The sequence below is a fragment of the Alligator mississippiensis genome, chromosome 3, assembly GCF_030867095.1.
Source record: "Alligator mississippiensis isolate rAllMis1 chromosome 3, rAllMis1, whole genome shotgun sequence".
Lineage (NCBI taxonomy): Eukaryota > Metazoa > Chordata > Crocodylia > Alligatoridae > Alligator > Alligator mississippiensis.
The window spans coordinates 14,992,219-15,011,313 of record NC_081826.1 but is presented as its reverse complement, the minus strand read 5'-3'; the positions used below and the strand labels follow the sequence as shown (position 1 = coordinate 15,011,313).

General features: G+C 44.7%; 1 protein-coding gene across 3 annotated transcripts in view; it reads left to right on the top strand.

Annotated features, from left to right (window-relative positions):
* The window catches only part of EFR3A (EFR3 homolog A), a 145,510-nt gene that overhangs the window by 62,909 nt on the left and 63,506 nt on the right, over positions 1-19,095 (top strand). For all 3 annotated transcript variants that reach the window (XM_006258860.4, XM_019481773.2, XM_059723742.1), the window contains 2 exons: positions 12,810-12,931; positions 18,471-18,620. In XM_006258860.4, coding sequence (XP_006258922.2) covers positions 12,810-12,931; positions 18,471-18,620 — 272 coding nt within the window. The remainder of the gene's footprint in view (positions 1-12,809; positions 12,932-18,470; positions 18,621-19,095) is intronic.

The following is a 19,095-nucleotide window of genomic DNA, read 5'->3' as shown; positions in this document are numbered from 1 at the left end:
ACAATCTTTTTTTTTTAAAGTAAGCTGAAAAACAGGTCTAACAGAATATTAATTCACCTTCTTAAATTTAAAGAAAATAACAATGGCACTGACTTATAGCACTGAAGCAATAGTTAAATATCTAATAAGTACTTCCATAATTATCAGATGAGCTAAAATGTGCGTGTACCAAAATAAACTGTTAAAGACTATTAAGATTGTAAAGAGTATTTAGAAGTTGGAGGATGCAAAATTTAATGTTGCTTGTACAACCCTTACTTACAACCTTTTTTTGCATGTGCACTGTCAAACAATCATGCAGTTAGACTAGTTTGACAGAACAAGTAGGGGATAAAAAATTAATGATCCATTCACTCCATGAGGCAGAGGTGAGATAGAAAAAAAAAATCACATAACTAAACAGCATCATGATACACGTGCACAAGGATACAACATTAAACCTGGAATGTCTTAACTTTTGAATGCAAACCTAGTGTTTTAGATGCTTTGGAAGTAACTTTCTAGTTTAAAAAAAAAGTCCTTGAAAAATCAGGAACTGTGGAATCATGGACAGGCAGGATCATCCCTATGCAAGGTATCCTATACAAATCCGTCGTCTACTCTCTTAGCAAAATTACATGGTCAACCCTAAAACAACACCAGACATAACATCCTACTCTGCCACAGGTAAAGCAGGGGGACCACAGCAGCCAGGGTCCTGCTGCTGTAAGCGTTGTCAAAAATACACTTGAGAGACCCATGGAACAGGGCTGTGCCCCCCACTATAGAGGAAGCCAAAGTCTGTACCAATCTGACCGCAAACATGGCAGTTGTTCTGACTGTAAGCTAAGGGGCAAGACCCTCTCGCCAGGAACCTTCAGGTTGAAGTCCCGGCAGGAGCATTGGCACAATATCCCAGCCAGCACCCAGCGCCTCTGAGAAAAGCTTGAAAAAAAGAGCCCTGATGCATGTAGCTGCAGGAGGGAAAAATTCCCTCTTGGCCCTTTGCAGCAACCAGCAAAGCCCAGGAATATAGGAAATGCATGTAGCATAGCATAGACATAGCTATGCCTAGAGCATCCCTGACCAGTGACTGGCCAGTCTGTTCCTGAATACCTCCGGTGATGCTGAGTCCACACCTTCTCTAGGCAATCTGGTCCATTGCCTCGCTATTCTAACAGTGAAGAAGCGTGTTTTCTTTTTCCTGATATCCAGTCTAAACCTATTTTGTTGCAACTTTAAGCCTTTGGTCTACATCCTACTCTCTTTAACAAAGAGAAAAAAGGTTTTCCTTTTCTTTCATGGCAGCTCTTCAGATATTTGAAGCCTGTTCTTATGTTACCTCTCAAGCACTTTTTCTGTAAACTGAATATGCCTGTTACCTCCAACCTCTCCTCGTATGACTTGTCTTCCAAGACCTTTATCGCTTTTTGTCATCTGCCTCCAGATCTTCTCTAACTTCTCCATGTCCTTTTTAAAATGTGAAGCCCCAAACTGCACGCAGTACTCTAGATATGGCCTAACCAGGGCTGAGGAGAGGCACTATCATCTCCCGTGTCTTGTACCTAATGCTTCAAGTGATGTAGCCCAAAACTGCATTTGCCTTTTGTGCAACTGCATCACGCTGCGGGGTCATATTGAGTCTGTGATCTAAATGCATTCTGTGAAATCATATTGGCCCCATCCTCCTCTACTTTGATCATTAGCACCGTTCAGAGCTTAAGGTCTACAATACGGATCTCTACCACTTCAGTAAATGGACTAAAAGTAGTAGGTAGGTTGTTTGGACAGATCACTAGAAAGGAGAACTTTTAGACACTCTGTTAGTGTTTCATGGCAGTTCATTCTCCATAGAAGAGTGTAAATTGTGGACTCTACATTTGATTCTAGATTTGTTTAAATGTGTTCTGCTTAATGGTTGGAGACCTGCTTGTCCAGCTCTCTTTTTCTGTGCTTTCTTGTTCTCCCATCCCTGCTGCACCTATTCTGCCCCTCCACATATCAAACATACCTAGTTCCTCCTCTTCCTTCTCATGGCTGTCTGGGCCCCAGCTGGGGGAACGCAGTTTCCTTGCTTTCATTCCTGTGACAGGTAGCACAGTCCTTTGGCTGCTGGCAGGAGCAATTGAAGACAAGACCCACTCAGCACCTGTAAGCTCCTGGACAGAGCATACTCTGTACAATCTCGAAAATGCAGCTGCCAAATCATGGAGTATGTGAACTTTCACAGTGATTGCAAAAGATACATCTAGAATCCCAGAGCGCAACTCCTTTGCCTAATGTCAAGGCTTTCCTCGCTGAGCGTGAAGTTCCTAGACCAGAGATCCTCCAGCAGGGTGCCACAGCACCCAAGGTTGCCTTGACATCCTTTCAACAGTGCTGCAGGGTGCCACACGTAGTTAGGATTGTGAAGTGTGCAAATGTGTTTCACAAAATAAACCCAGATGTTTCAAACAAGAATCCATAGTGTTAAATACATTCTCAGCTGGTGTAGTCTTTGTGAGTTCTTTGCAACAGAAGAATTGCTCTGTTATTTATAGTCAAAACATGAGTGAAAAATAAAAGTTGGCATTTTCTAAGGAGTACCTCGAGTCTAACAAGGTGGAGAACCACTGCCCTAGAGTTTCTTTGACAGCAGCTTCATACAAGCAAAACCAATACATTTTCCTTTAATCTCATTCTTAGAATTGTCTTCCAACTATTCAGTTGTCTAATGAAAGATATCACACCTACCCAAAGAACCTTTCCTGCCTAAGTAAAGAGAGGTAGTTAGCCAAGCTGAAGTCAGGAAGAAGGTAGGGCAGGGTGGCACCTTAGGGTGTGGATGTACAAACCATTTCAGAAGGGGAACCATTGGTACGTTCAAATTGGCATGTGAAAGAGGTGAGACCATTTCAGATGCAGCAGGACCTCTCCAACTTCAACCCTGGATGGAAGACTGTTAGTTGGAGAGGTTTTGCTGCATTTGAATCATTCTCATTTCCTTCACACACAATAATTAGAATGTATACCATCTGCTGCCATTTTGAAATGCTCCCCTTTTCCTTGGAGACTAAAGTGACAAGCTTTTCAAAGATGTCTGGTATAGAAAGTTCACCTTGATTTGTTAAAATTTGGTGAAGTTCTAGGGAACTGAGTACACTACCTTTAGAAAGGAATGTGTTGGGCAACTCTAAATATAAAAATGCTACCAACTCTATTTATATTACTGAGTGCAGTTGCCTGGTGCATTTACTGTATTTACCTGAATCTAAGATTACTCTGAATTTAAGATGACACCCCTCCCCCAATTGTAAGTTTTATAATTTTCCAGATCTAGAATCTAATTATTGGAGGCTTGTCTTAAAATTGTTCTGTCCCCTCACCCCTAGCCAGAGCTGCAAGGGGAAAGTAAAGGGTAGTGGGGACAGTGGTGGCAGGGCGGAAAGACGGGGAAAGGAGGGAGAATGGAGGATACTGGGGACAGATGGCAAAGGTGGGGGGGGGGGTGACTTGGCTCCAAGTCTGACTCTGAACTCAGTCACAGCTGCAGAAGCTGCCCCCTCCTCCACCCCCTTCATGTGTAGTTGAATCTAAAATGAGAGGCTCTTTCTCCATGTTGAATGGAAAAACTCATCTTATTTCTTATTTGAGTAAACATGCTAATCATTTTAGACAGAGGAATAGCTACATTTTAGCTTCAGAGATTTTGGTTTGACATCTGAAGTTTTCTCTGCAGCTGCTTTTCACTTTGGGCACTTAAATTTATATTAAAGGTTAATCCCTTTCTGACCCGCTTGGTTAGGGATATATATATATATATATATATATATATATAGCACCTCATTAATGCTTTATTAGGTATAGGTTATGAGAACACCTTCATGTATGCAGATATCATGTTTTCTTACATGATCCAGTTTCACGGTAATGAAATACAGCACCTTTATTTTCAAAAGGCACTAACACAAAAGACTGAAAGGGTAAGAGACTTGTTGGCTGTAGAAAAGTGACCTAGTGAACTCATAAAAATATTTAAAAAATCAAATCCCAACTAAGCATTATTCTAAAAGTAAAATTACTTTAAAAAAAACAACAACCTTGTTAAACTATATTTTTTAGTTTATGCTCCATAGAATGATTTTTGTTAGTGGTTTTTTTTAGACTTTCCAAATTGTCATTCTTTAAAACAAATCCAACTTGCGTCAAAAGTTACCTATTCCATTTAGCCTAGTGCAGTGTTGTTATACTGATCTAGTATCATTCCTCTAAGGATCATCAATTCATTTTGGCCAGACAATACCCTGCTGATTTTATTATCCTTGTGCTCCCATCTGGGAAGATTTAAGTACAGGGATTAAATTATTTATATGTGGTCACATACATGCTCCTGTGTATACCTCAGAACACAGCCCAGTTCTCTTGATTCAGCCCTGTGTCTGATGTATAGAGCAGGGGTTGGCAGCCTGTGGTCTGCAGGCCACATCCAGTATGCCAAGTGGTTTTTTTGTCCTGCCCACAGAACCGGGATGTCAGGAGGAATTCTGGGGTGGTGGAGGGCAGTGTAGTAGCAACACTGCCTAATGCCCACTCCAGCCTTCCTTGCTCTCTTATGTGCCTTCTTACTGCAACCATTGCTTCTTTTGCCACTGAATTTTCCTTTAGACTTAGTTGTGTTATTTTAGCCTTCTGCTCCTTGAAGCCTGCTAACCCCTTGTGTATAGCATTCTCCTGCTTTTCTCCAAGATGACCTACACAGTTTTTGTGCCATTTTAATGTTACTGATTTAGAAATGCGTCAAAGTTACACTAATAAACAATTTTTCTACAGATCCAATAACCCAGGTAAAGGTTTGCAAGGATTTAATCCTCAGTACTATTAAATCATTGCAAAAACTATGTAGACATGTCCTTGTGCAGGCACCACAGCTTTGTAATGGATTTGTCACAACTTCAGTAGCGAGTAGGACTTTACATCTTGAAGCAAATCTTAAAGTGCCTTACAAATGTGTGCATTAGATATGCAAATTACAGGGTTCACTTAGTTTATCACTGAAATTCAGTGATTTTTTAATAAAAAATAACACGGCTGAACAACTTTAATGCACAAACTTCAGAAATTCCTAACCTGGACAGTACCCTTTTGAATGGAGTAGTATTCTTTGATTCTGCTTGCTGATTGGCAGATTGTAGAAAAATTTAGACTTACATTGTCCCAATCAACTCTCTTGCGAGCTGATGGCGATCTGATCCTACAAATACTTGGTTTAGAATGTGCATTTAATCTGCTTCTACATATAAATGAGTAGTAATATAAAATCTAGGAAATTCATGAGTTGGTACCTTCTGTATAAATGATCTTTGGGTGAGATACTGATCTAAGTTTCCCTGATGAGATCAAATCTTCCAAAAGAAAAATTTTAAATATCATGGACTCTGTATCCATCTTCATTTTACACATTGGTTTGTTTCTTACTACTGCAGTTCTTCTGTTTTGTAAATAACATTTCTTGTTAGAAGTATCTTTAATAATATTTTATCTTGTCTCTTGGTTCAGTCTCATTGATGTTGCATATATTTCAGATTTTATTCCTAAAGCTCCATACCTGATGCTTTTATAATTGCCCGACCCCCAAAGATTCACAGTCCATCAGACTGGAATGTTGTATTCTGCATCTCAAACTTTTATGTGCAGTAGCGGTCAGGCACAAATCTGTAGTCACGTTGAACCATTTTGCATATGGTCTTTAATGAATATAATATAATATTAATGAGATAAAACAAAATTGGGCTTTGAAGATGCTCTCTGAAAGACTAGAAACATACTGTGATGCGTGGCTCATTTGTCTTAAGGTGATGATCCATTATCTGCTTGAGCTAGAATCTGGGCCTTTTTTTACATTCTAGATGAAAAAGCTGTTAAGTCCTTTTATCTTTTTTTTTCTTTTAATTTTTCTCTTTCTTATTTTTGTAAAATTTGAATTGTCTTATAACTTAATATCCTGAATTGTTGGTATACTAAACTTTCCTTTCAGTTTTGTTAAATACCTGGACAAATACAGACTTGAACACTTAAATTAGTAGTATCACTGTAACATTTTCTTTCCTGAACTTCATGGCTCATTAAATGGTAGAAGATTAATTACATTCCTGTCTTGAAAATGACATTTTAGATGATCTGTTTCTTGTTCTCCTTCAGACAAATGGGTGGCAGCAGACATAATAGTGGCTTAACTGTTTCGAAGCTAACACCCGTGGTGTATTCTGCCTTCAGGAAGAACAGTTGTGATAGACGTGTCTGCGATGTCATACCGTACCACAAGTTCTAAAGCCATTTTTTTTCAGTGTTGGCTGAAAATATAGTTGTAGGAAATGTACTAAATGTAGCAGCAGGTGAAATAATAGGATGGTGATGAGATTTTTTTGGAGGCAAAACATGTTCTGTGGAAGTCAGAAGAGAAGAGGAAAGTAAGACTGGAAGTGTACTTATTTCCCTCCAATGTAAAATTTGCTTCTTTAATTTGGACACTATTCTTTGGATAGTGGGATTGTGGCTGCTGCAGATTTGACACAAGTGCCCTTGGTCTTCCAGTTATATCAGGCTGCCATATTAATAAATTCAGCCCTAAAGCTGAATGCCTCAAACTGTGCCTGATTACCAGGGATCCTGGTTTTTCTGTTTAATTCTCTGATTAAAATCCCCAAAATCTGCATTTCCCTGTTATTAAAACAAAATGCCACCATATAGAGAGGGAGAGAAAGATATATCATAGAATCATTTCGCTATAGTGATACTGATCATTACATTTTAATGATCTCTTTTTACATGTAAAAGTACTTGTATGTATATATGGAGGCGGGGAGAGATCATTAAAATAAAATGCCACTGTATATCAATATATCTATATTGATACTCTCTCTGTATATACGCCCTGGGGAATTACGTAATTATGCACACATGCAATTTTGCACATAAAAGGCATGACCACACATAATTGCATAATTTAACCATGGTGGGCTCTGTGCCTCTACCTCCATGATGTGGAGACATAGAGCTGTGCAACTGGACAGCTAGGTAAGTGGGGAGGAGAGCTCCTGCCTGCAGGAGGGGGGATGGTGAGTGTGGGGTTTGTGGGTAGGCATGGGGGTGTGTGGGTAGGTGTGTAGTTTGTGGTTGGATATGGGCTGCACGCCGTTGAGTCAGTCTGGCCGGTTCAGTGCCTCCACATGAGGCTTCCATCACTTTAGCAGGGAGATGCATGTGGAGGCATGGAGCCCACCTAGTCTGATGGTATGTGACTCCGTGCTTCCGTGTGCTGTTTCCTGCTTGGCCTGATGGTGCGCCACTCTATGCCTCCATGCATGACTTCCTGTTGGAGTGCTGGAAGCCCCATGTAGAGGGCCGGCTTGGCTCAGCACAGTGGCATGTGGACCGGGGGCCGTGCACCATTGAGTCAAGTGGGAAGCAGCACATGGAGGCACCGAGTTGCGCACCATTGGGCTGGGAGGGCTCCTGCTTTCCTTCAAATGCAGCTTCCTGCTGGGGTGCTGGAAGCCTCACCTGGAGGTACCTGCCCGGCCCGATGGCGCATGGCTCCTGCCTGCAGTGGCATGATTCCCACGTGCTGGCACAGAACGAACCCGGTGTGGTCCAACAGTGTGTGCCAGCGGCCCAGACCAACTCTGTGCCAGCACATGCAGGCCCTGGGACTCGCCCAGAGGTGCACACTGCCAAGGGCTCTGCCTGACATGGCCACAAGTGTCCTAACGGTCTCCTGCTTGCTGTTACAGAGCTGCTGAGGATGGGGGCTGTGCACCAAGTGGGGGGGAGGGGGGGCAAAATTGTGGTGTGCACACACTTTCCTGTGCATAATTCCAGGGGTGTATCTATATGTATATAGGCAGACAGAGATGGATGTATCAGCTCCTCCTGCTCCCTTCACTCAAGATGTGGATCCAGCTGCAGCTGTCCCCCCTGCCCCCCACTGCTTTGTGGTACTGAGCAGCCCTAATATGCCAGTTTCCCTCACTCCTGACCTGCTGCCCCCAGCCCTCAGACCCCTAGTGTGTGAGGAAGGGGGTGGAGTTTAGGCATAGGCAATGCTTACAGATTGGGTTGGGGCCACTGGCAGGGTGGTACGTGCTTCTTCAGATTTCTGTGCCCGCAGTGAGGTGCAGGGCTGCAGCTTGGCTGGACAGGTTGCAGGCAGCAGCTGCCTCCACAGCCCAGCTGGGTGGACCTGGTTTAGGAGGGAGCACCGCACCGCCGTGGCTGCCAAGATGAGGCGCAGCAGTGGTGTGACTTCCCATGCCCAGACCCTGCCCTCTGGGCCATGGAGGAGCTGGTCTGACCGGGCTGCAGACTCCACTCCATTGTGACCACAGAAATCTGGGCATCACATGCCTCTCCCCACCCCCCAGCCATGTCACCTGTGGGCACCCCCCCACCTCCCACCCTCATAAACTTACCTGGAGTGAGCTGCAGGAGCTGCTCACTATCACATTGTCTGGTTGCTTCATGTGTGCGTGCACTCGCACATGCATATGGCGCCCTCTGCGTCCCACTCCTCCCGCAGCCCCAAGAAGGTCCTTGCAAGCTGGAACTCTACCAGCCTGCAAGGGAAAACCTGTGGTTTCCCAGGTTTAAAAGAGATAATTCATGTTTTTCTCCTTTTAAAGGAGATAATCTGCGTTTTGCTACAGCAAATAGAAAACCTGGATCCCTGTTGATTACCATGAAAAAGGATCTTATACCTGTCAACAGGCTTGGCTTGCTTGGACATTTTGAGATGCCATAAAGTTACTAATTTTTGTCAGATACAGTGCCCAAGTTTTGTTTAGTGAATGTAGCCTCAGGATCTCTTTCTTTCTCTCTTTTTTTTTTTTTTTTTTCTTCACTCTGACCTGAAGTCTTCCAGTGCTTTTGGAACTAATAATTTTGGCAGTATACTGATTTGTGGTTTCAGTTACTTCGGAGGCCTCTTCAGTGACTTCTAGTGAAGGACTCATGCAATTAGCATCTGAAATAGTGCATCCAAATGTTAATTTAGGTCAAGTTCTCTGGATTTTTGTAGCATAATTGATTTTTATGGCCAATGAGGATAGTGTGTACTTAATTGGAAGACAGTATTGAGAAGAATAAAGACATTCTATTTGAACTATTTAATGAGCCAACTAATGCATTTGTTAGTTTATTCTTTGAAAGTTGCAGAAACCTTTAAATTGTAAAAAAGCATTAAATTGTGTGGGGTTTTGGGCTTATATTATAATGCCCAAGAATTTTGTGCAAATCAAGTGGCACTATGGAAACTTTGCTTACAAAGCACACACAATCTTTTAAAAAGTAAACAGCACCAAACATTAGGAGATGCCTTTATTTGGTATACAGTTTAGTTAGGGAAAACAGTAAAAGGCAGTCAAATGGCTTTTGGTATTTGGTACTTTATTAGATGAATTGCACAGATATTTAAGTGTAGCATGCATAGGCTATGTAGAGGCGTTACATTTTCTAGTAGGAGAATCACTGCTTTCCTTGTAGAAACTATAAGCATGCATTCATTGGCTAAGTACAGATAGTCAAAAAGCTTAAGGCTAAATTGATTCAATCTTTGCAGGTTAGTCTAATCTGCAGAGATTTAACCAATAAGCAGGTGAACAGTAGGGCTGTGCGAAACATTTCCACTTCAACGTTTCAATGGAACAGCGTTTCATTTCGAGTTTCATTGCATTTCAAAAGCACTGTTCCGTTTCATTTCGTCAAAACTTTTTCGCTGTTTTGACGTTTCGCCCATAGGCTATTCCGCAAGTGCTGCCTGTTATGGCGCTGGGCGCAGCCCACACCCAGCACCGGAAAGATGGGTGCAGCCGCTGGCCTCCTGTCATCTGGCAGACAGATTGAGGCCTGCCCACACCCTGGGGAGGGCTGAAGGGACTGTGCCAGACTGGTCCTGGTGGTGCAGGCCCCCAGTCTGCCTGCCAGATCACAGGAGACTGGTTCTGCCACCTGGGCCAGCGGCGGGGCCCGGGGCAAATCAGTTCATGTGGGGACCAGCCCTGTACCAGAGCCGGCCTGAGGAGGTGTGGGGCCCGGGGCAAATCAGCAGGAGTGGGTCCCCGCATGACCTGACTTGCCCTGGGCCCCACCGCTGGCCCCAGGCAGCAGCACCAGCCTTCTGTCATGCAGCAGGGCAGGCAGATCGGGGGCCTACACCCCTTGGAGCAGTGCAGCTGCAGTCCTCCCAGGCGTGTGGGCAGGCCCCAGTCTGCCTGCCGGATGACAGGAGGCTGGTGCTGCTGGCTAGGGCCAGCAGCAGCACCAATCTTTCAGGTGCAAGCTGCGCCTAGCGCCATCCCAGGCAGAAGAAGCAGCCTCCTGTGATCCAGCAGGCTGTTCTGGAGCCCCCTGTTCCTACGGGAGGGCTGCGGAGCTCTACCAACTCCTCCCAAGGGTGTGGGAGCCCCCCGATCTCCTTGCTGGGTCACAGGAGGCTAGTGCTGCAGGCTGGGATGGGCGCTGGATGCAGCCCGTGCTGGGAAGATTGGTGCTGCTACTGGCCCCAGCTGGCAGCACCAGCCTCTTGTCATCCGGCAGGCAGATTGGGGGCCCACCAACACCCCTGCCTGACGCCTCCCAGGGGTGCAGGTCCCCAATCTGCTTGCCGGATGACGGGAGGCTGCTGCTGCCGACTGACACTGACACCAAGTAAGCCTAGCTTCGAAACTCCAGAATGTTTCGAAATTTTCTAAATGTTTCAAGTACCCTTGTTTCATTGCAAAGGCTCTTGTTTCATTTCTATTTCACTGTTTCGAACTCAAAATGTATTGAAACAGCTTTGAAACAAAACACCGGGCAAAATTTTGCACAGCCCTAGTGAACAGACATTCACCTTTGATTCTGGAAATGCAGCCACGTGCCTGCAGTGGCCCAGGCCTGAAGCTTGGGGGTGCTAGAGCACACCTCCCTGCTCACAGAACAGGTGGCGTGGGCCAGGGCTAACCCGCCCACCCTGAAAGAGAGGGGTTTGCAGGGGAGGTACAAAGTATCCTGGGATGCTGTGGGACTGACTTAACCTGAATCTGGAGAGGATCTGGGGCTGAAGTTCAAAAAACCAATTTAACTTAAGTCAGTTAAGTCTGCTACTACATCCAGCCACATATATTTTAAACCAGTTTTGGCCATTTTGAAAATGGTTTATGTGCACTGAACATCTGTTGTGTTACAGATTTGAACTAGTTTCCAATCACTTATGCCAGTTTACGTGTAATTTCTGTCCTTAGCCAATGTCTCACAGGGGAAGGATGTCCCCTCTGAGAGAGAGATTTTCCAGGTGCCAACCTGGAAGATCTCCCTTGTGAGAGAAACTCTTGTCCAAGAATGAATATTTGTATGCTCCCTTGTGGTCTGGGATGGGAGGGGAGCTTCTCCCTGCCTCTTTCCCAAAACCAAGGACTGCCACCTGGATAGCAGGGGCAGGCACCACAAAGCTGGTTAGAGGGGAAGTCTAATTCTGCGAGTCTGTTCCCAAGTCTGGTTCCCAGCCTCAGCCAGCTTCCCCTTGCTGCCCCTGCTGCCCAGGTAAGTGGCAGGGTGATGATTTAAAAGCTGTCAGGGACAGGACACATGCTTCAGGAGGTTTTCCTGCCCTAGTTCCTCGCTCTGCAGACTTTAAATGCTGTGTGCACCACCCAACTTGGTGAGGAAAGATCCAGCTAGGAAAACTCTCTTTAAGGTAGTGCTCCCTATGCTTCCCCATGGACTTGCCTGGCCTAGGAAATGCCTTGGAAGCTTTGCCCAGCAACCTCACTCCACACACCTCCAGTGGATCAGTCTGGGAGTTGAGTGGCAGTAAAAGACTCCTTTTTCTCTCCCCTCCTCTCTTCCTCCTCCCCCCCACACCCCACTCTTCTCCCCTCTTCCCCCTGCTGCTGCCCATGCCTTCCCTGGACAAGGGATCACCCCAGTCTTGGTAAGGCTGGAGGAGCAGGGGAAGAGGGGATGGCTACAGGCTGAACGCTCCTACTGCTCGCTCTCCTGGAAACATGACTAGACGGTAGAAATTTCTGAGAAATTTCCTCCTCTAGAAATGAGCTCCTGTTTGAGGCTGTAAGCATTATTTTGAATGTTCAAATTTCAGAAGCTGTCATTTGTACTTAAGTTGTACTTCATGCAGTTACTTGTAAGATCACTTTGAAATAATGTACTGTAGCTCCAAATGGAACAACTTTTGAAGTAGAACTTATTTTTTCTTTTTAAGATAAGTATAGTGTCAGTTGCTTAAAAAATTGGCTATGGTGAGTCTTTAATATTTGATGTGCTTGTTTAGATCCCTGGCAGCTAGAATTGAGATTTCATAAGAATCTGTTTCCTTTTCTAAAAAAAGTTTTCCAGCCATCAGTTGCAAAGGAAAGGCCAAGAGCAAGGAGGCCAATACATAAACTAAAGAAGAAAGCAAATTGAAATCCAGCATTTACAGATTTACCTTGAAATGTTTCCCCTTCCCTCTGAGCACAAAGCCTGCGTACAGTAGTATAATCAGGGGGGCAACTTAAAAGAGGGTACCAGTATGTCTCTACCCCTGAGGGTCTCTGCCACAGCAGGGCAGCCCAGCCACAGGAGCAGGCAGACGTGGCCCTGTGCCACATGGTGTATCTATGGGGGAGTGCAGGGGACCCTTTAGTATGTTTAAACATTATTACTCACCATACAGAAATATGGTTGTTTTTTCTGTTGAATGTTAAACAACATGAGTATTAAAAAAAAAAAAATAATGTTTTCATAATTAATGTTTTGAAACAGTTTTCTTTTACAAAATTTATTGCAAAGCTTTTCTAATACTGTTTTTCTTTCCTCAGTTTGTCAAATTTGCCAATATTGAGGAAGACACACCTTCCTATCACAGACGCTATGACTTTTTTGTTTCTCGGTTCAGTGCCATGTGTCATTCCTGTCATGATGATACAGAAATACGAACTGAGTAAGTGCCAGTTAATATTGTATTGCTATTTTCTTATTCAAATATTAGTGTAGACTAGAAGCATGTAATAATATTCAGGGATCATTCAAAGCCAATAAACTGAAAAAAAAGTCAATTGAACCTGATATAGTGGACCTTACTTGATAGAACTCCCTGGGTGGCTAAAGAAAAGTTTTATCTTTAACAGTAGGGCTGTAAGGTTCATGCAGCATACCATATTTTCTTGCATGTGACATGCCTCCAAATAGGAGATGTACCTTGTTTTTGAAAGGCAGAATGAAGAAAAAATATCTTTCCTTGCAGTAGCAGTAACTGAGTACCAGCAGCAAGGGAGCTGAGACTTCTCCAGTGTTCTGCTTCTTCTAGATCTGGTGCAGAGTTAAGCTTCTGCTGGGCAAAACCAAAGGGAAGTGGCAGATGCTGCTGTTACTCTCTTTCCTTACATATAGTTTGCAATGTAATTTCCAACAGCTAGGTTTTTTAGAAAAAAAATGGTCTACTGTGTGCAAGGAAATACAGTATTAAATTATTAGTACTCCTCAAATCGTTTAATTGATTCCAGTCACTTGTCTTGGGTGTCATGTGACTGTGACAGTATGGACAAAGATGAGCCAGAGAACTTCTTGTGACAGGTACGTGTCTAGTGCAAAGGGGCAGTGGACAGCACATGAGTATCAGACTTGGGATCACTTCAGGACATCTAAAACTTACAAGTGGGACAAATGTATTTCCAGGAGGATAGCTGCATCATCTTTGCATCCTGTTTTGGACCAGTTACAAAACATATGGCAGACACTTTGTGCTGTCACTCTTATCTTATAAGTATATGACTGGTGTCCCTGAGTACTGCTGGCTGTCTCCCAGAGATCGTGGTAGCTCAAGTAGTCATCCAACTGAAAATCACATTTCTAAGAAATGAAGTAAATTCCTTCTGTAAAATAAGATATCATTCCCCATGCAAAAGAAAAATAAATAAAAACATTGCTTCTAATGAACATGAACCTGTACTTTAAATAAATAACTGATTTGTTAACCCAGGGGTGGGTAAAATGCAGCCTGTTGTCCAGATCCAGCCAGTGAAGGGGCACAGTCCAGCCCATGGCAGGTCCCTTGGTCCCACCTGGCCCAGGCACTGCCCAGCCTGTGGCACATCCTGCTGCCCCCTGGGCATGCAGTAGTGTCTGCAGCTGGGCTGCCTTTTTAGGCAGTCCAGATGGTGGCAGCAGCTCCTTCCAGCTGCTGTCACCACTGGCCCCAGCCCCGTGGTATTGGCAGGCACCTGCAAGCAGACCCCAGTGCACGCCATCCCCACTCTGGACTAGCCTGGTGGAGCAGAGCAGCTCCAGACCAGATGAGATTGGTCCACAAAGCCCTGGCCCTGGCCTGCCTTGCGCGTCCTCTAGACTTGCTCGTCCATACTGAGCAGCAGCAGCAGCCAGGCAGAAACAGCTGTTCAGCACAGGGGAAAAGCAGCAAAGCAGCCCCCATCCCTTTCGCTGCTGCTGTTGTGGGTGGCCTGGAGGTAGAGGTGGTGACAACAGTGGAGAGGAGCCGCATGGCAGCTTGGGCGCAGATTCCAGGCAGCTACAGCAAGAAGGGCCTGGCAGTGGCAGGGGGCAGTGCTTTTCCCCCAGGCCCAGCAACAGCTGCCCAGCCACTACCAGCGTGGCCAGGCACTTAGGAGCAGGCGCAGGGCTGGGTTGCATATGCAGGTTCTGGCTAGTCTGGAGCTGATCTGCTCCACCAGGCGATTCTGGAGCGGGCGTGGGGTGGGATGGGGTCAGGGCTGTGCACACAGGTGCCCACCCCTACCACAGGGATGGGGCCAGTGATGGTGGAAGCCAGAAGGAGCCACCACTGCTGGGCTGCCAAGAAAGGCAGGGTAGGGTGGACCAGGGCTGGGGCTGTGGGGTAGCAGGGAAGAGCCGCAGGGCGCGTGGGCTCTGGGCTGTTGCTGGGGCTGCGGAGGGTACTGACTGACTTGCAGCAGCTATCCAAACTGCCTGTGTGGGCCATGGGCCAAAATTGCCCGCCCTGTGTTAACCTAACGAAACCCCTTCTTTCTCCCCTCTCCCCCGCCCCCAAAAGGATTGATGTTAAATAGCGGGAATAGATGCAATACTTAAGCTATGATATATGGACCAGCAAATCAACAGCGTAAGCAAGTGTTGTAGAATAATAAACTAGTATATTGTTCTATGGTTTGATTTGTGGCTTGTTTTTGTTTTTTAATTACATAAACACTGCGTTTTTGGTCTCTGGCTCCCCCTAGTGAAACATTTTTCACTTGTTTTGAATTTATATTACTGAAAACGCTCAAAACATTTTCTGAAATCTTAGACAACTTTTATGCAGAATGAGTTACAGATCCAGTGTATTGATTTTCTTTGCTTTTTATACGTTGTTCAGCTTTCTGTCAAAAGTGAAAATCCAGGTGAATTTAATGTTCATATTAAAATCAATCACAGTGGAAGCCTGTTGTGCCTTATGCACAAGTACATTATAAAATCTTGCAAGCAAAGAAAGAAGTAACTGAAACTGCTTGCTGATCTGAAAGCTGTATTGTTATAATCAAAAGCAATATTCATAGTGCATTTTTATGCAAATTACTGCCCTTCTTCCTTTTGTAAGTGACCACATTTTCTTTAGAATCATAAAATAGTAGAGCTGGAAAGGACCTCTGACGGCCATCTAGCCTGAGGCATGTTCATCCCTATCTAAACTATCCTGTACAAAACCTTGTCTAAAATATTATTAAACTACACTATCAACTTTGTAACTCATCTACAAGGCATAATGCCTTAAGCTGCTGCAGGTAGAGCAGGGGGACAACAGCTGTCACTATCCTGCTACTGTCCATTTATTTGATGGAATTAAATAGTAATTTTTCTACCTGGCATTTAACTTGGGCTGCATCTGCTTTTTTCCAAGATCTGAAGAAGGGCATTTTGTGGTTGAATGCTTGTCTAAGCTCTCTCAACTATATTGCTGGTCCAATAAAAGATATTACTAAACAGATTTCTTCTTTATGGGACAGTATAGTTACCAAAAGAGTCAATAGTTAAGATTAGTGCAATAGTCTTTTCACGGCATTTTTTTGAAATTGAAATGTTTTACACAGGCATATAATCCTACACAAATTGAAACAAAAAATGCTAGTGCACTTCGTTAAGGCCCCCTGTACACATTAGATGTGTTATTCAATTATCTTGTTAATTGTACAATAAATTTAGACTGGCTACACAAGCAAATTGGCTGTGGTGCCTTAAAAAGATCCAAACAGCTATAAAGTTAGTGGCAAGTTACCTATCAAGCATGGTGTGGGGTGAAGTCCACGTGATCTCCCCCTGCTGCCTCAGGTCTGGGCCTGCTCCCCGCCTTTCCTGCCTGCTTTCCCCCTCCCCCCCCAGTCATTCCAGGTCTGGTTCCCCCCCCATCCATTCCCCCCTGCTTCAGGTGTGGGCCTGTGCATCCTCCCAAGCCCCTGTCATTCAGTGCTGTGCTGCTACCACCACCTCCCAGGAATGGTGGAGAGGGGAGTTTGCACACAGCAGCAGTGGCCGTGGCAGGCGGCAGGGTACTGCCACTGGTGACCCCCCCGTCTTGCTCCCCTTCCTCCCCTCTTTCCTGCTGCTTCTCCCTCCCTGCCAGCTTTGGGGGTGAGGAGGGAAGGGGCCGCTCCAGCCCCTGGCTCCAAGGAGAAGGGCAGGAGGGGCAGGGGCGAGGCCAGCACTGCACAGGCAGCACCCCATGCCGCAGCTGCCTCCAAGGAGCAGGGCTGAGGGGGCGAGGCCAGTACCGCTGGTCTTCCCCCCGGCTCTGTTTCCACCATCATGGTGGTGTGCTGCTGTCTACTGTCCAGAAAGTTGGCTCACTCTTTGTTTCAGACAATCAGAGTGCGAATAAAGTGTGACAGACAGACAGACAAAGTTTATATATATATATATATATATAATTGCTCAAAAATGTGTAATAAGTCAATAGTTAGTTTCTACCCAGCTTTAGTTTGCACATGTAGGCAGTCTGTGGCTGGGAGACCACCACTTCTGTGATCTTCCAGCTGCTGGGGAGCACAACGCACCCCCGGAGCTAGGAGATTGCAGTGGCTCTGATCTCCTAGCCACTGTGATCTCTCAGCCATGGGGCACTCCACACAACCCCATGGCTGAGAGACTAGAGCAGATGCAATCTCCCAGTTGTGGGGCACCCCGCAACCCCTGCCCCCCCCACAATGGCTGGGAGGCAACAGCAGCACCCCACAGCTGCTGGAGCTGAAAGTCCCGCAGCTGATGGCACTCTTGGTCTGGGCTACGTGTCCAAGAGTCCCGTCTGGTGTGGGGACTGTCAGCTCCAGCTGCATGTGGTCCCCGCAGCAGGGAGCCCCACCAGCAGAGGGAGCCTGCTGCTTGCCGATGCAGGGGGGATCCCTGTCCCGGCAACAAGGCGTGATGGATCTAATGTGTGATCCCACTGTTGTGCTTTCTGCCGTGCACATGTGGCATTGCATGAGGCACAATTGTGTGGATCGTGCATTAGACCCCATTGCTCCTTTACCTGCACATGTAGAGGCAACCTAAGTTTGTCAAGTTGCTCAAGATGGTGAAGTGAGGGCTTGAACATAGTTCATAATTTCTAATCCCATTCCTAACTGCAACAGGGATGTGGATGGATTTTAGCTCTAAATAAGAATTGTGCTCTGATTAGGACAAGAGTGCAGCCTCGCCAGACCATGCAATATTTTCAATTGCAGGTTAATTTTCAAGAACAAAACTGTGGATATGTCTACAGTACAATTCCAGGCAGGATAACAGCGTACATATACTACTTTTTAAATGTGCATCTTGTATTTGACCAGTGTGGCTCACTTGAAATTGTGCTCCCCTTGTGCTTCTAGTGACTCATAAGAAGGAAAGCCTGGAAAATTATTAATTTGAACTTAATGAAGTAATGACCTTATATTTCTCTTTGTTGAAACCTAAGTTTTAACATGACTCGGTGAACAATAGATTTCATTTTTACAAGCTCATGAAGTAGTTTTTCTTCATGTTTTCTTTTTGTCTCGAAAAACGTAAAGAGTTGTTAGCCTGGGCTCTGTCAGCGATAACTTTCAGCTCCTTAACATAAAAAGTCTTCTAACTGAAATGCTGAGTACCACAAATAGAAACCTTAAAGCTGCAAAGCTTTTTATATACGTACTTTGGAACTTCATATCAAAGAATGTAGTATAAAAGGCTAGTGATTAGGTTTAGTCCTTGTTAGAGGTCAAAGCATATTCATTTGCTGCTTTTCCAGTCAGTTTTGAGGTATGTGTATAAACTCAGACCTGTATGCTGCCTTTGCATCAAGGCAGTATATAGGGTTTACAGGTTTTAACCAGGTTTCCAAGTTCATCCTATTTTATTGTTTAATTGAAATCCACATTCCCTAACTATTACATTGCCTCGTACCTTTAAAAAAGAAAAAAAAAGAAGCGTGTTGTCTTATCCTGATTTTTTACCCTGTTGAAACCTTTTTTTTTTTTCCTTCCCCTTCCTCCAAGGATCCGGATTGCTGGAATCAGGGGTATTCAGGGAGTGGTTCGCAAAACAGTTAATGATGAACTTAGAGCAACCATATGGGAGCCTCAGCATATGGACAAGATAGTTCCCTCGCTGCTGTTTAATATGCAGAAGATCGAAGATTTTGACAGGTACTTGCACTCAGGCTCGCTATTCTGGCTTTTGAACAATTTCATGCTGTATTTGAGAGCCTTTCCCTTCACCATAACTCTAATTTCCAGGGGCTGTTGACAACTGTGTTTGTAACTGACAGCATCACTATGGTTAATGGTTATTAATGTTTTACCTTTATAAAAAAATGTTAACAGTTGGCCTTTTGGTTGTTCCAGACCTGACATTTTTTTTCACAAGTTGTTTACCCCATGTTTAAGCTTCAACCACGTTTAAGATTTTAAAAATGCTTGCTTCCTGCAATATGAGAGAGAGAAGGCTGTAGAACTGTTGTGTTAACATGCCAGCATAAGTTGTGGAGTTAAGGGTTAAACACGTCCTTTTCTTTGGTGACTCAACCTGGCTCCTTCTTTAAGAGTCCACCTGATAATGATGCCAGTAGATTGCTTCTGTACAACCAGGTCATACACTGTTGCTCATCTTTTGCCTTTGCTT